The sequence below is a fragment of the Tachyglossus aculeatus genome, chromosome 22 (assembly GCF_015852505.1).
Source record: "Tachyglossus aculeatus isolate mTacAcu1 chromosome 22, mTacAcu1.pri, whole genome shotgun sequence".
NCBI classification, from domain to species: Eukaryota; Metazoa; Chordata; class Mammalia; order Monotremata; family Tachyglossidae; genus Tachyglossus; species Tachyglossus aculeatus.
Window position 1 is genome coordinate 35,616,497 of NC_052087.1, and position 15,439 is coordinate 35,631,935.

Genomic DNA, 15,439 nt, shown 5'->3' on the forward strand with positions numbered 1-15,439 from the left:
GTACTCTCCCAAGCACTTAGTACAGTGCTCTGCACACAGTAACGCTCCATAAATATCACTGACTGATTGATAGATAGGGTTAACTAGTGGTTCTAATCCCATTAGCATCAAAAAGCATGTATTCTTCAGTGCCTCCAGAAGCGTGGTACCAGTCTGGTTGATATGCCAAATCAGACTATCACTGGACTGAGCTGTAGATTGACGAGACGCTTCTGAAGAGTCTTCACACTGCCTTGTCTTGGTACTGTAATCCTTAACTTCTGCTTGAAATGGAGCCCTGCCTAGGATAGTGAGAAATCAGGCCATCTACGCTGATTTCTGATTCCAATGAGCTGGTGAGATCCAGGCTTTTTTTATTTTTAAAGGTATCTGTTCAGTACTTCCTTTGTGCCAAGCACCCCGATAACCACTGGTGTAGACACAAGTCTGTCAGGTTGGACACAGTCCCTGTCCCTCATGGGGCTCACAGTCTTGATCCCCATTTTACAGATGAGGTCACCGAGGCACAAAGGGGTGAAGCGACTTGCCCAAGGTCACAGAGCGGGAGAGCCGGGATTAAAACCTCGGCCCTCTGACTCCCTAGCCCAAAATCTTTCCACTAGGCCAGGCCGCTTCTCGAGCTTGGGGCTCCTTCTTCCGTGGTTCTGGGAGGTGTCCTGCTCCTGAAGCTTTAGGCAAGTAGCCAGGCTAGTCAGGGTGGAATGGGAGCCAAAAGTGAACTCCTAAAACCAAGCACTGCTCCTTGGGTACGCTTGTTTTCCGAGGCAGTTTCCAGACCACTCCTTCGGGGTTCAAATCGAAGGGAAATGAGCGCCACACGGAAAAGAAAGCAATTCCCAGGATCCGCAGAGAAGCAGCGTGGCTCAGTGGAAAGGGCCCGGGCTCGGGAGTCAGAGGTCATGGGTTCAAATCCGTCAGCTGTGTGACTATGGGCAAGTCACTTCGCTTCTCTGGGCCTCAGTTACCTCATCTGCAAAATGGGGATTAAGATTGTGAGCCCCACATGGGACAACCCGATCACCTTGCATCCTCCCCTGCACTTCGAACAATGCTTTGCACATAGCGCTTAACACATACCAAAATAATTATTATCTCCCCTCCAATACCTCACACCAAACAATCAATCAAGGTCTGCTGACCCAGATCATCCCCGGAGGCCTTTCTTCACATAAAAGCCGCCCACCTGCGTAACGGGCAGACAAGACAAGCATCAGAGGAGCCCCCAAGGAATCCCACCCTAACTCACTACGGGACGTCCAATCCAGGCGGCTGCCACTCCGGTTCCTCAAGCAGGTGGTGATCCCCTCTTCCCTTGGGAGCAGACGGCACAGTGCTCCCCTCATCCCTCATCCCTCCTCCCCCCCACCGCCCACCCCAAGCAGTACCTGATAGACGAAGCAGATGGTGGGAGCCTGGCAGCCATGCAGGAACTTCACATCGATGACCTGCAGCTCTTCCAGACGGATGTTGAAGGCTTTGAGCTCTTTGTTGTCTCTGTCGAGGGGGATGACCTTGAAGAGGCCGTCGTAGAGGCGCAGCCCGATCATTCGGCACTCGGGGTCGATGATGCCGATGATGCCCGTCTCGGAGGGACGGCCGATCCGGTCCTGGGAGGGGAGCGGGGAATCGGAAAAGCGGCCAAGCACCCCGACGGGACCCCGGTAGGTAAGTCACTCGGTCGGGTCCACAGTTCCCATGTCACCTGGACAGTGAAGACCCTATCCCGGGTAAGGAGGGGCAGGGAGACGATCGGATAGCGGGACACAGCGGTCAGGAGACCCGGATCGGGTCCGGGCTCTACCGCTTCTCTGTTGTAAGACCCTAAGCAAGCTACTTTCCGACTGTGGGCCTCAGTTTCCTCACCTACAGAACGAATGGGGACAATCACGCCTGCGCTCTCCCTACAGGAATGTTGTGGCCACAAAGCAATCAAATGATCAGTGGTATTTACTGACTGTGTGCACAGCACGACACTAAGCACTTGGGAAAGTACGGTACAATAAAATTCAGACGTGACACAAAAGCGCTTTGGAAAATACGGGGGCTACACAAATTTAAGGTATTGCGGTTCTTATCTAGCGATCAGACTAGAACTGTGATCCTAGAGGTCTATTATTAGCTGTACTCGGCCTTCCCGAGGGGTGTCCTTCGGCCCACCACAGGTATTGGCAAATAATTGAGAGTAAAAAGCTGACAGAAATAATTAACATACGTAGACAAGTAAGGCAATTACAGCTAAGTGCTTAGGAGTACTGAAGCGACTGACAAGAAGGTGGGGAGATCATCAGGGAAGACCTCCTGGAGGAGCTGACTTTTTAAGGGGGTTTTGAGGGGGATGGATGTGGTCTGGAAAAGCTGGGGGGGGAAATGATGCTCCACACAGTGGGGAAGAGGGGAGAAGGGTTGAGAGCACTGAGTCAAGAGTCAGGGACGGTTAGGGGGCCTATTGGGAGGAGCAAACAGTGCAAGTTGGGATGCAATGGGCTCCTTGGGGGCCAAGAACTATCTACTATCAAGTACCATCAAGTACCGAGAAGCAGCATGGCTCAGTGGAACGAGCCCGGGCTTGGGAGTCAGAGGTCATGGGTTCTAATCCCGCTCCACCCTTTGTCAGCTGGGTGACTTTGGGCAAGTCACTTCACTTCTCTGGGCCTGGGTTCCCTCATCTGGAAAATGAGGATGAAGACTGGGAGCCCCATGTGGGACAACCTCATCACCTTGTATCCCCCCCGGCACTTAGAACAGTGCTTGGCACAGAGTAGGCGCTTAACAAATACATCATTATTCCAGGGCTTAGAACAGTGCTTGGCACTTTGTAAGCGCTGAACAAATGCCATCATTATTATTATTATTATTACCCCAGGGCTTAGAACAGTGCTTTGCACATAGTGCTCAATAAATGCCATTATTATTATCGTTAATATTATTATTATTACTACCAACTCTGCTGCATCATACTCTCCAAAGTGCTAGACTGTAAACTCACTGTGGGCAGGGAATGTGTCCGTTTATTGTTATACTGTACTCTCCCAGGCACTCAGTACAGGGCTCTCCACACAGTAAGCCCTGACCGACTGCTTAGCACACTGCTCTGCACACAGTAAGCACTCAATACATTCATTCATTCTACTGTATCTACTGAGCGCTTACTGTGTGCAGAGCTCTGTACTAAGCGCTTGGGAGACTACAACAATAAACAGACACATTCACATTCCCTGCCCACGATGAGCTTACGGTCTGGAGACTGTAAGCCTCTACCAATACACGGCATTGATGGATCGACTGAAACTAAAGGTCATTCATTTTTACTTTACAGAAGCAATGGGAAGCCACTGAAGATTTCTGAAAAGAATGATGAGCTTAAAATGGCACTTTTTTTGAAAGGATTCATGCTGGGAGGCCAGTGAGAGGCTGCTGCAGCATGAAGGAAATGAAGGCTTGAACCGAGGTGGGCGGGAGAGGTCATTCATTCAATTGTATTTATTGAGCGCTTACTGTGTGCAGAGCACTGGACTAAGCGCTTGGGAAGCACAAGTCAGCAACATATAGAGATGTGTCATAGTCACAGTAGAGTGGAAGGGGAGGACGGGTGAAATATTACCATCCACGCAAGTGAGGAGAGGAAGACAAACCCAGAAACTACCTAACCTGCGGGATTTAGAGACTGGGTGATTGCCGGTGAGAAATGAGAGAAATGAGAGAGAGAGAGAAATGAGAGAAAGGCCTCAAAGATGACCCCATGGCTGAAAGCTTTTGAGACAGGAAGGACGTTTTAGGGAGAGAGGATGAATTCAGTTTAGGACATAAGAAGCTAAAGGAACGGCGGATCATTCCAACTGAGGTATCCTGAATAGAAAGAAATGCAAAGTACACATTCGGGTGGAAGCTGAAAAGAGGTTGGTATGGGAAGCCCTATCTTTGTACAGATTTATTACTCTATTTATTTTACTTGTACATATTTAATATTCCATTTATTTTGTTAATGATGTGCATCTAGCTTTAACTGTATTTGTTCTGACGATTTTGACCCGTCTCCATGTTTTGTTTTGTTGTCTGTCTCCCGCTTCTAGTCCGTGAGCCCGTTGTTGGGTAGGGACCGGCTCTAAATGTTGCCGACTTGTACTTCCCAAGCGCTTAGTACAGTGCTCTGCACACAGTAAGTGCTCAATAAATATGACTGAATGAAAGAAACCATGTGAGTGGCTGGACTTCCCAAATGAGTGTAATGATAAAAACGACCATCATCAATCTAAGGTAATCGTTAACCGCTTACTATTCATTCATTCATTCAATCATACTTATTGAGCGCTTACTGTGTGCAGGGCACTGTACTAAGTGCTTGGGAAGTACAAGTTGGCAACATATAGAGACGATCCCGACCCAACAGCGGGCTCACGGTCTAGAACGGGGAGACTGACAACAAGACAGAACATATTAACAAAATGAAATAGAATAAATATGTAAAAATAAAATAAATAAATTTAATAAATAAATTTATTTATTTATTTACTATATGCCAAGCACTGCCCGAAGTTCTGGGGGAAAGATATACAGATGGTTCAGTCTCTGTTCCACATAGGACCCCTCAGTCTAAGAATAATAATAATAATAATAATGACAATGGTATTTCTTAAGCACTTACTATGCACCAAGTACTGTACTAAGAGCTGGGGTAGATACAAGCTAATCAAGTTGGACACAGTCCCTGTCCCACAGGGGGCTCCCAGTCTTCATCCCCATTTTACAGATGAGGTAACAGAGGCCCAGAGAAGTGAAGTGACTTCCCAAGGTCACACAGCAGACACGTGGTGGAGCCAGGATTAGAACCCATGGCCGTCTGTCTCCCAGGGCCACGCTCTACCCACTACACCGTGCTGCTTCTGAGGCACAGAGAAGTGAGCAAAGTAAAAGCAGTGTGGCCTAGTGGAGAGCGCACAGGCCTCCAAGTCAGAAGACCTGAGTTCCAACGCCAGCTCTGCTACTTGCTTGCTTAGTGAGACCATAGGCACGTCAACTTCTCTGTGCCCCAGTTTCAACTGTTAAAAAAAAAAAAAATGGGGATTCAATATTTGTTCTCCCTTCAGCTATAACTGTGACCCCCATGCGCGACAGGGACGGCGTCCAGCCTGATTTCTATTTATCCCAGCACTCACAAAAGTGCCTGACACACAGTGAGCCCTTAATAAATGCCATTAAAAAAAAAAAAAACAAAATGAGCGCTCCATATCGCTCCCTTGGCTCTAACCCCCTTGCCCCACCGCACTTGTGTATACATGCACCTACCTCTAATTCTTTTTATTTATATTAATGCCTGTTTACTTGTTTGATGTGTATGTATATCTCGAATTCTATTGATGCTATTGATACCTGTTTACTTGTTTTGATGTCTGTGTCCCCCCGTCTAGACTGGGAGCCCACTGTGGGCAGGGATTGTCTCTTTCTGTTGTTGAATTGCACTTGTCCAAGTGCTCAGTACAGTGCTCTGCACACAATAAGCGCTCAATCAATACGGCTGAACGAACGAACAGGTGAGGAGAGGAAGACAAACCCAGAAAGGAAGTTTGAAAGTTAAGAAAGAACAAGCCGAGAGGTAGGGTGAAACCCAGGATGAGTCCCGGCTCCATAAAACCTGTAGATCAATCAATCGTATTTATTGAGCGCTTATTGTGTGCAGGGCACTGTACTAAGTGCTTGGGAAGTACAAGTTGAGATGCCTGCTTCCTAAAACACCAGCATCCAAGGAGCGTAGGAGGGTGAAATCCAAAATACTTGGATTTCATCTGTCAAGTTCTCCTCATCACTTGGAATTTAACTAACACCAGGACTAGTCAAAAACGCGGTCGTGGAATGTTTTGTTCCCCATTCTGCTCCTCTGGTCAGAGATACCGTCTGGGAAGCTAGAATCCTCCTCCATGGGTGTCTGAGGCCCAAAGACCTCTCCTTCGGGCCGGGTGGACCGCTCACCTGGACGTTTCCGTGGGCTCGGGTGATGATGTCGATGCTCTCGCCGCTCTGCTTGTACTCCAGGATGCAGGCGTTGTATTTTGCCGTCAAGATGAACAGGAGGTCTTTGTTCTCCCCCTGTGGATGGACAACCGACCCAACGCTCTTAGGAGAGAGTCTTCCCCACCAGGAGCTGACTTTCAGCTTCTCCCTCTAAATACCGCTGGAAATGATGTCAGTGAATCTCAAATACCCACATATGAACATGAGGCAAAACCAAGAGGGAAGGTAACAGCCTGGAAAGGCTGGAGACCTGGGTTCTAATCCCCTCTCTGCTCTGAAAACTAAAAAAAATTGTAAATACACGGGAGTGTTTAAAATAAATCACCAAAGAGGGGTGAGATGAAAAATCTTTCAGCGCTTAGAACAGTGCTTCGCACATAGTAAGCGCTTAACAAATGCCATCATTTATTTATTTATTTTTATCCAACAGGGGCATTCGCAAGGATACAGAAAGGAAGTTCTTGCCTCACTTTTCGGCTCTCCAGCAATCTGCTCCACATACACTTCCCCCGTGACTCTGTGACTTTCTCCACTTCAGCTCAGTAGACTTTCTTCCTCTTGACTCCTACTTCCTCCCCAAAACTCCACTTTTACTTCCCTTCTTCCCAATCTATCTGGCAACTGGCCGCCTTCTAATCCTTCCAACCCCAATACTCACTACGATAATACTTCCAAACGGCGCTTAGTTCATTTTACCTCTCACTGTTCTCATCCTCCCTACGCCCGCACGTATCTCCGTCCCATCGCTAGGTAGTGATTGGGTTTTCCCATTGAAAAACCCTCTAGCTGAGGACCGGGCCTATCTTCTGTGTTCCGCACGGCAATTACCGCCTCGTTGGTGCTCAATAAATGGTTAGTAGTCGTGCGGTTTACAAGTCGCTCCATCACTATGGTTCCCTAGAAGAGAGCGGTTGGAAAAGTCCCATTTCAAGCTTCACCTTTTCTACTGAAAACTTTGAGTGGAAGGTGCCTGAATGTGTTTCAGGCATGATAAAGTGCAGGCGCTTACCGTGTAGTTCATCCTGGGGACTGATAAGGAAGGCCGGAAGGTTTGGGTACTTAATAATGATGGCATTGGTTAAGCGCTTACTATGTGCAAAGCACTGTTCTAAGCGCTGGATACTTCCCACCCAGGGGCCCGAGGAAGCTAGGAGTTCATTTTCTCAGCTGGTCAACCCACGCTCAGCACATGCACAGAGTAGGGGGGGGGGTCCTCCGCCTTAAACTCCAGCTCTCTGGGTGGGTTCAAGACCCTCTCCTGCTGACCAAAGCGCCGTGCTGGGCACCCTCCTGCTTGGCTACTGGGACTCCAGGCCCGGAGCATTTCCCTCTCCCTAACCTCTAGCTGCAGAGAGAGATCTGAGTTTGATCAAATCACCAAAGGAAGTGAGTCCCCCTCGTCCCCCTCTCCATCCCCCCCCAATCTTACCTCCTTCCCTTCCCCACAGCACCTGTATATATGTATATATTTGTACATACTTGTTACTCTATTTATTTATTTTACTTGTACCTATCTATTCTATTTATTTTGTTAGTATGTTTGGTTTTGTTCTCTGTCTCCCCCTTTTAGACTGTGAGCCCACTGCTGGGTAGGGACTGTCTCTATATGTTGCCAACTTGTACTTCCCAAGCGCTTAGTCCAGTGCTCCGCACACAGTAAGCGCTCAATAAATACGATTGTTGATGATGATGAGGAGTGTGAAGCCCTTCTCACCTATGCCCCTCTTACCAAGATAAAAGAGGGGGGTAGGTGGAGCTTTTTTCAAAGAGGGGGTGTTGACAGGCAAGTGAATCGGGGAGCGAGGGAAGGTGGCGATGGGAAAGAGAATGGTTTTCAGAGCTTAGGAATTACTACCATTTTTCCTGCGATTAAACGTTGCCCCAGATTAGTCTTGCCATTGCTGGACCTGGCCCAGAGAGCTCAGGAGGCCCAAACCTACGGAGCCATATTAGACTGTACTTAGACAGACCCTGTCCCCTTCTTTCTCCCGCCTCCCGCTGCCTGGCTAATAATAATAATAATAATGATGGCATTTATTAAGCGCTTACTATGTGCAAAGCACTGTTCTAAGCGCTGGGGAGGTTACGAGGGGCTAAGCGGGAAGAGGCTAGATTTCTCCTGGGTTTTGAGTTCATCTTCCCCAGAAAAACCACACCGACAGTGGCAGCCAGCAAATCTTTTTAAATGTCAGGAGTTGGGTCGGGTTAGACCCTGAAAGTTAGACGCCCAACAGGTCTGTACGGGACTGGGCCGGACGCCAAAAATCTGGCCTATTCAGAGCTCAGTCCGGGGGCTTCTCCTCAGCACAACCAAAGACCACACCACGCAGCGAGCCGAGTTGGCGGCACGTACCTTGGGACGGAAGAGTTCCATGACGGCGATCTTGCCGTACATGCCCACCTCCTTGACGGGCCGCAGCCCCTCCGGCGTCACCACGTAGATCTCCAGTCGGGTGTTTTTGGCAATCAGCAAGTTCAGGTCTTCGGCAGAAGTGAAATGCCCTGAAAGAAATGCCCGACGACAGCCTGCGATGGAACCTGCAACCTGGCAGTGCCCTGGTGTGTGCCCACTGGTCCAAGTCTCCAGTTCTCCCTTTCCCTCTCTTCCCCCACCACTGCTAACACCTTGAACATGCCCCAGCCCCCGAGATATCTGCATGGCTCTCGCGCCGACTGAGCAAGCAACGCGACACTGAAATGAGACTGTGAAAAGTGGACATGGGTGGAGAACAGGTCACTTTAATACGGACTGTGCTAGAAAATCTCTCCTTCCTTCTAATATTCTTTTCACTACAGACTCTTCTGCTGACAGAAGGTAAACCGTTGAACCCAAGTCCACTAATTCAAGGCTTCTTTACGGTCTTCTCTTTCACACTTTCTGGCATTCAAGACAAAGGAATCTACTGAGCACCCGCTAAATACAGACTACTGTCCTGGGGCTAAAGATAGGAAGAGGGTGAAGGGTTACCAAGGAAGGAAAAGTCACTGTCCTCAAGTAGATAGCAACCTAATAACCTCTGTGTATTGTACTCTCCCAAGCGCTTAGTACAGTGTGCTGCACAGTAATCGCTCTATAAATACCATTGATTATCAATAGTTCATCTTCCTCCTGTTTTAGGCTTATTCATTCATTCATTCAATCAATCGTATTTATTGAGCCCTTACTGTGTGCATTCATTCATTCAATCGTATTTATTGAGCACTTACTGTGTGCATCATCCTCAATCATCATCAATCGTAAATACCACTGATTATCAATAGTTCATCTTCCTCCTGTTTAGGCTTATTCATTCATTCGTTCAATCGTATTTATAGAGCATTTACTGTGCGCATTCATTCATTCAATCGTATTTATTGAGCGCTGTGTGCAGAGCACTGTACTAAGCGCTTATCCTTGCTAGAATAGCACACTCGTCAGGTCTTTGGCTCCATGGATGTTTGGGATAATGGTAATTAATAATTATGGCATTTATTAAGTGCTTACTAAACTTTAAGCTCATTATGAGCAGGAAACAGGTCTCCCAACTCTGTTACAGTATACTCTTCCAAGCGTTTAGTACAGTGCTCTGCATACAGTAAGCGCTCAATAAATATGATTAATAATGATGGCATTTGTTAAGCGCTTACTATGTGCAAAGCACTGCTCTAAGCACTGGGGAGGTTACAAGGTGAACAGGTTGTCCCAAGGGAGGCTCACAGCTTTAATCCCCATTTTCCAGATGAGGTAACTGAGGCCCAGAGAAGTGACTCGCCCGAAGTCACACAGCTGACAGTTGGCGGAGCTGGGATTTGAACCCATGACCTCTATCTCCAAAGCCCGGGCTCTTTCCACATGATTGATTGCCAAGCATTGCCCTAAGAACTGAAGTAGACACAATATAGGTCGGATAGGTTTAGGTTCACAACCCACATCACGGTCTCATTAACCGCAACCGTTCGCCCCAACGAGGAGAGACTTAAATCAAAGCCCTACTACGATCCTATGTCATCATCATCAATCGTATTTATTGAGCGCTTACTGTGTGCAGAGCACTGGGCTAAGCGCTTGGGAAGTACAAGCTGGCAACATCATCATCATCGATCGTATTTATTGAGCGCTTACTGTGTGCAGAGCACTGGGCTAAGCGCTTGGGAAGTACAAGCTGGAAACATATAGAGACGGTCCCTACCCAACAGTGGGCTCACGGTCTAGAAGTCTCACAGTCTACTGCCAACTTGTACTTCCCAAGCGCTTAGTACAGTGCTCTGCACACAGTAAGCGCTCAATAAATACGACTGATTGACTGATTGATAGAAGGGGTCCTGCCTTCGGGGTCGCCTAGGCACTCAGATCTGTATCCTCTAAGCCCTTGCTCTGCACATAGTAAGCGCTCAATAAATACGATTGATTGATTGATTGGACAGACGAAGTGGTGAAAGTATTAAACGTCAACTGTGTGCAAGCAAAATATTAAATGTGGGAGTGAACACGCGAGCAGAAATGAGACACAGTCCCTGTCCCCTGAGGGGTCCCCCAATCTAAGCACTCCCCCCACCCCCATGGCATTTATGAAAATATTCTTATACTCCGCTGCTCCCTCCGCCTGCAATTTATTTTCCTCTGTGCTTCTCCCGGTAGACGGAAAAATCCTCAGATGCGGGGAGCGTGACTGCCAGCTCTGTGGCAGTCGCTCAAGTGCTTAATTCATCTGCACGTAGTAAGCACTCAATAAATCCCCTTGATTGCTTGCTCTGTTTTTAGGTCTTGTACATCAGCAGAAGCAGCAGGGCGGAGTGAACGGAGCAAGGCCGAGGGAGTCAGGAGGTCGTGGGTTCTAATCCTGGCTCCGCCACCTGTCTGCTGTGGGACCTTGGGTAAGTCAGTTTACGTCTCTGTGCCCCAGCGACCTCATCTGCAAAATGGGGATTGAGACTGTGAGCCCCACGTGTCCAACCTGATTTGCCTGCATCTACCCCAGCGCTTAGTACGGTGCCTGGCACATGGTAAGCACTTAAATACCATAGTTATTATTATCATTATTACATCGCTGGCTCTCAGAGTTGATAAACAATAACTCCACAACAATCCCCAAGTTAACCATCCCACACACGGCCAGGGGAGCTATTCATTCCATCGTATTTATGGAATGCTTACTGTGCGCGGAGCACTGTACTAAGCGCTTGGGAGAGTCCACTATCAGAATAGCTACCTGTTTGGGGAACGAACCCTAAATTTTGCTTCTCTTCTCCAAGCCTGCTCCAACCTCACGACCCCAGACCCAAGTTTGGCACCTTTCGGCATTTTACTTGTACCTATCTATTCTATTTATTTTATTTTGTTAGTACATTTGGTTTTGTTCTCTGTCTCCCCCTTCTAGACTGTGAGCCCACTGTTGGGTAGGGGCTGTCTCTATATGTTGCCAGCTTGTACTTCCCAAGCGCTTAGTACAGTGCTCTGCACACAGTAAGCGCTCAATACGATTGATTGATTGATTGATCTCCTCCCCTGGTTCTCCCCCACTTAAAAGCCTAACCGAGGACCATCTCCTCCAAGAGGCCTTCCCAGACTAAGCCCCACTTTTCTTCATCTTTCCCTCGCTTCTGCATCTCCCTGACTTGCTCCCTTTGCTCTCCACCCCATAGCACATATGTATATACATATATGTATATATATATACACACACACACATATACGTCATTTTATGTATTTATATTGATGCTTTATTTGCATTAATGTCTGTCTCTCCCCCCGCCACCCATGCTGTGAGTTCATCATGGGCAGGAATTGTCTCTCAATTGCTGTACTGTACCTTCCCAAGCGCTTACTACAGTGCTCTGCACACAGTAAGTGCTCAATAAAGACGACTGAATGAATGAATGGTTCTCACGTGCGGGGGACCCTGACGCCCTCTCTTCCCCAGTGTAGCTTAGTGGAAAGAGCCCGGGCTTGGGAGTCGGAGATCATGGGTTCTAATCCTAGCTCCATCACCTGTCAGCTAGGCGACTTTGGGCAAGTCACTTCACTTCTCTGGGCCTCAGTTCCCTCACCTGTAAAAGGGGGATGAAGACTGGGAGCCCCTCGCGGGACACTCCTCACCCTGGGCTTCAAGGCTGGCCATCCATCCCCTTGCCCTCTCCTACCTCACCTGCCTTCTCTCTTTCTCCAGCCCAGCCCGCACCCTCTGCTCCTCCGCCGCTAACCTCCTCACCGTACCTCGCTCTCGCCTGTCCCGCCATCGACCCCCGGCCCACGTCATCCCCCGGGGCCTGGAATGCCCTCCCTCTGCCCATCCGCCAAGCTAGCTCTCTTCCTCCCTTCAAGGCCCTACTGAGCGCTCACCTCCTCCAGGAGGCCTTCCCAGACTAAGCCCCTTCCTTCCTCTCCCCCTCGTCCCCCTCTCCATCCCCCCCTTCTTACCTCCTTCCCTTCCCCACAGCACCTGTATATATGTATATATGTTTGCACATATTTATTACTCTATTTATTTATTTATTTTACTTGTACATATCTATTCTATTTGTTTTATTTTGTTAGTATGTTTGGTTTTGTTCTCTGTCTTCCCCTTTTAGACTGTGAGCCCACTGTTGGGTAGGGACTGTCTCTATATGTTGCCAACTTGTACTTCCCAAGCGCTTAGTACAGTGCTCTGCACATAGTAAGCGCTCAATAAATACGATTGATGATGATGACAACCTGATCACCTTGTATCTTCCCCAGCGTTTAGAACGGCGCTTTGCATATAGCAAGCGCTTAACAAATGCCATCATTAGTGCTTAATGAATATCCTAACAGTGCTTGGCACATAGTAAGCGGTTACCAAATACTATTACGATTATAATTATTATTACTGACTGAATTCCCGGGCTGCCCCGGGGCAGTTCCCGCCCTGTCCCGCCTCGTCGTGGCGGGGTGGGAAGGGAGGATGGTATGGACTCCTCCCCCTGGGCTTCCAGGCTGTCCATGCCCTCGCCCCCTCCTCCCTCCCCTCCCTTCTGTCCTTCTCCAGCCCGGCCCGCACCCTCCGCTCCTCTGCCGCTAAAATCCTCACCGTTAGGCCTCGTTCTCGCCTGTCCCGCCGTCGACCCTATGAGAACTAACTATGAGATCACGACCGCTCCAAATGATCCCTACGCTTTTCTCTCCTGCGGCGAAGATGGGACCGTTAGGCGGTTCGACACCCGCGTCGAGACCAGTTGCACAAAAGAAGATTGCAAAGATGTAAGAACAGGGCCCAAATAACGGTGATGGGAATATACGGTCTTAGTTTTTCTTTTTTAAGTTTATAACAATTGCCTGTGAGTAAATAGGGTGAGATTTGGGTTTACTTGTACATATTTACTATTCTATTGTGTTAATGATGTGGATTGAGCTTTAATTCTATTTGCTCTGACAACTTGACAGCTGTTCAAATGTTTTGTTTTGTCCTCTTTCTCCTCCTTCTAGACTGAGAGCCCGTTTGTTGGATAGGGACCGTCTCTATATGTTGCCAACTTGTACTTCCCAAGCGCTTAGTACAGTGCTCTGCACACAGTAAGCGTTCAATAAATACGATGAAATGACCCCTGGCCGACGTCCTCCCCTGGCCCGGAATGCCCTCCCTCCGCCCACCCGCCAAGCTAGCTCTCTTCCTCCCTTCAAAGCCCTACTGAGAGCTCACCTCCTCCAGGAGGCCTTCCCACACTGAGCCCTCCCTTTCCTCTCCTCCTCCCCATCTCCCCCCACCCTACCTCCTTCCCCTCCCCACAGCACTTGCATATATTTTCAGAGATTTATCAATCAATCAATCGTATTTATTGAGCACTTACTGTGTGCCGAGCAATGTGCTAAGCGCTTGGGAAGTCCAAGTTGGCAACATCTAGAGACGGTCCCTACCCTACAGTGGGCTCACAGTCTAGAAGGGGGAGACAGAGAACAAAACCAAACATACTAACAAAATAAAATAAATAGAAAAGCTATGTACAAGTAAAATAGAGTAATAAATATGTACAAACATATATACATATGTATACATGTATACATATATACATATACAAGTGCTCAATAAATATGATGGAATGAATGACTGACCTAAGCGCTTAGTCCAGTGCTCTGCACACAGTAAGCGCTCAATAAATAGGATGGAATGAATGAATGAATGGCTGACAATTGCTTAGTTCAGTGCTGTGCACACAGTAAGCGCTCGCTACATACGATGGAATGAATGACTGACTGACTTAAGTGCTTAGTAAAGTGTTGTGCACACAGAAAGAGCTCAATAAATATGATGGTATGACCAACTGACTGACTTAAGTGGTTAGTCCAGTGCTGTGCACACAGTAAGTGCTCAATAAATATGATGGTATGACCGACTGACTTAAGTGGTTAGTCCAGTGCTGTGCACACAGTAAGCGCTCAATAAATACAATAGAATGAATGAATGACTTAAGCGCTTAGTCCAGTGCTGTGCACACAGTAAGCGCTCAATAAATACGATGGAATGAATGACTGACTTAAGCGTTAAGTCCAGTGCTGTGCACACAGTAGTTGCTCATTAAATACGATGGAATGACTGACTGCCTGACTTAAGCGCTTAGCCCAGTGCTGTACACACAGTAGGCGCTCACTACGGTGGAAGGGATAAGTGAATAAATGACTTAAGCACTTAGTTCAGTGCTGTGCACATAGTAAGTGCTCAGTAAATAGGATGGAATGAATGAATGGCTGACTGCCTTAAGCGCTTAGTCCAGTGCTGTGCACACAGTAGGCGCTCAATAAACAGGATGGAATGAATGAACGGCTGACTGCCTTAAGCGGTTAGTCCAGTGCTGTGCACACGGTAAGCGCTCAGTAAATAGGATGGAATGAATGAATGGCTGATTGACTTAAGCGCTTAGTCCAGTGCTGTGCACACAGTAGGCGCTCAATAAATAGGATGGAATGAATGAACGGCTGACTGCCTTAAGCGGTTAGTCCAGTGCTGTGCACACGGTAAGCGCTCAGTAAATACGATGGAATGAATGAACGGCTGACGACTGACTGAAGCGCTTAGTCCACTGCTGTGCACACAATAAGCGCTCAATAAATACGACTGCATGACTGCCTGACTGGCTGAAGCGGTTAGCGCATTGCCGTGCACACAGTGAGTGCTCAGTAAATAGGATGGAATGACTGACTCACTGAAGCGGTTAGCGCAGGGCCGTGCACACAGTGAGCGCTCAGTAAATAGGATGGAATGACTGAAGGACTGACTGAAGCGGGTAGCGCAGCGCAGTGCACACAGTGAAAGCGCTCAGTAAATAGGATGGAATGACTGAATGACTGGTGGACTGAAGCGGTTAGCGCAGGGCCGTGCACATAGTGAAAGCGCTCAGTAAATAGGATGGAACGACTGACGGACGGGCTGACTGACTGAAGCGGTTAGCGCAGGGCCGTGCACACAGTAAAGGCGCTCAGTAAATAGGATGGCATGACTGA

At 48.1% G+C, this 15,439-nt stretch overlaps 1 protein-coding gene across 1 annotated transcript in view; it reads right to left on the bottom strand.

Moving 5' to 3' along the window:
* DDB1 (damage specific DNA binding protein 1) overlaps positions 1–15,439 on the bottom strand; it is a 49,350-nt gene that overhangs the window by 28,724 nt on the left and 5,187 nt on the right. The window contains exons 2-4 of the mRNA XM_038764359.1: positions 8,360–8,508; positions 5,965–6,081; positions 1,386–1,607 (exon numbers count right to left, since the gene is read on the bottom strand). Of these exons, the coding sequence (XP_038620287.1) occupies positions 1,386–1,607; positions 5,965–6,081; positions 8,360–8,508 (488 nt within the window). The remainder of the gene's footprint in view (positions 1–1,385; positions 1,608–5,964; positions 6,082–8,359; positions 8,509–15,439) is intronic.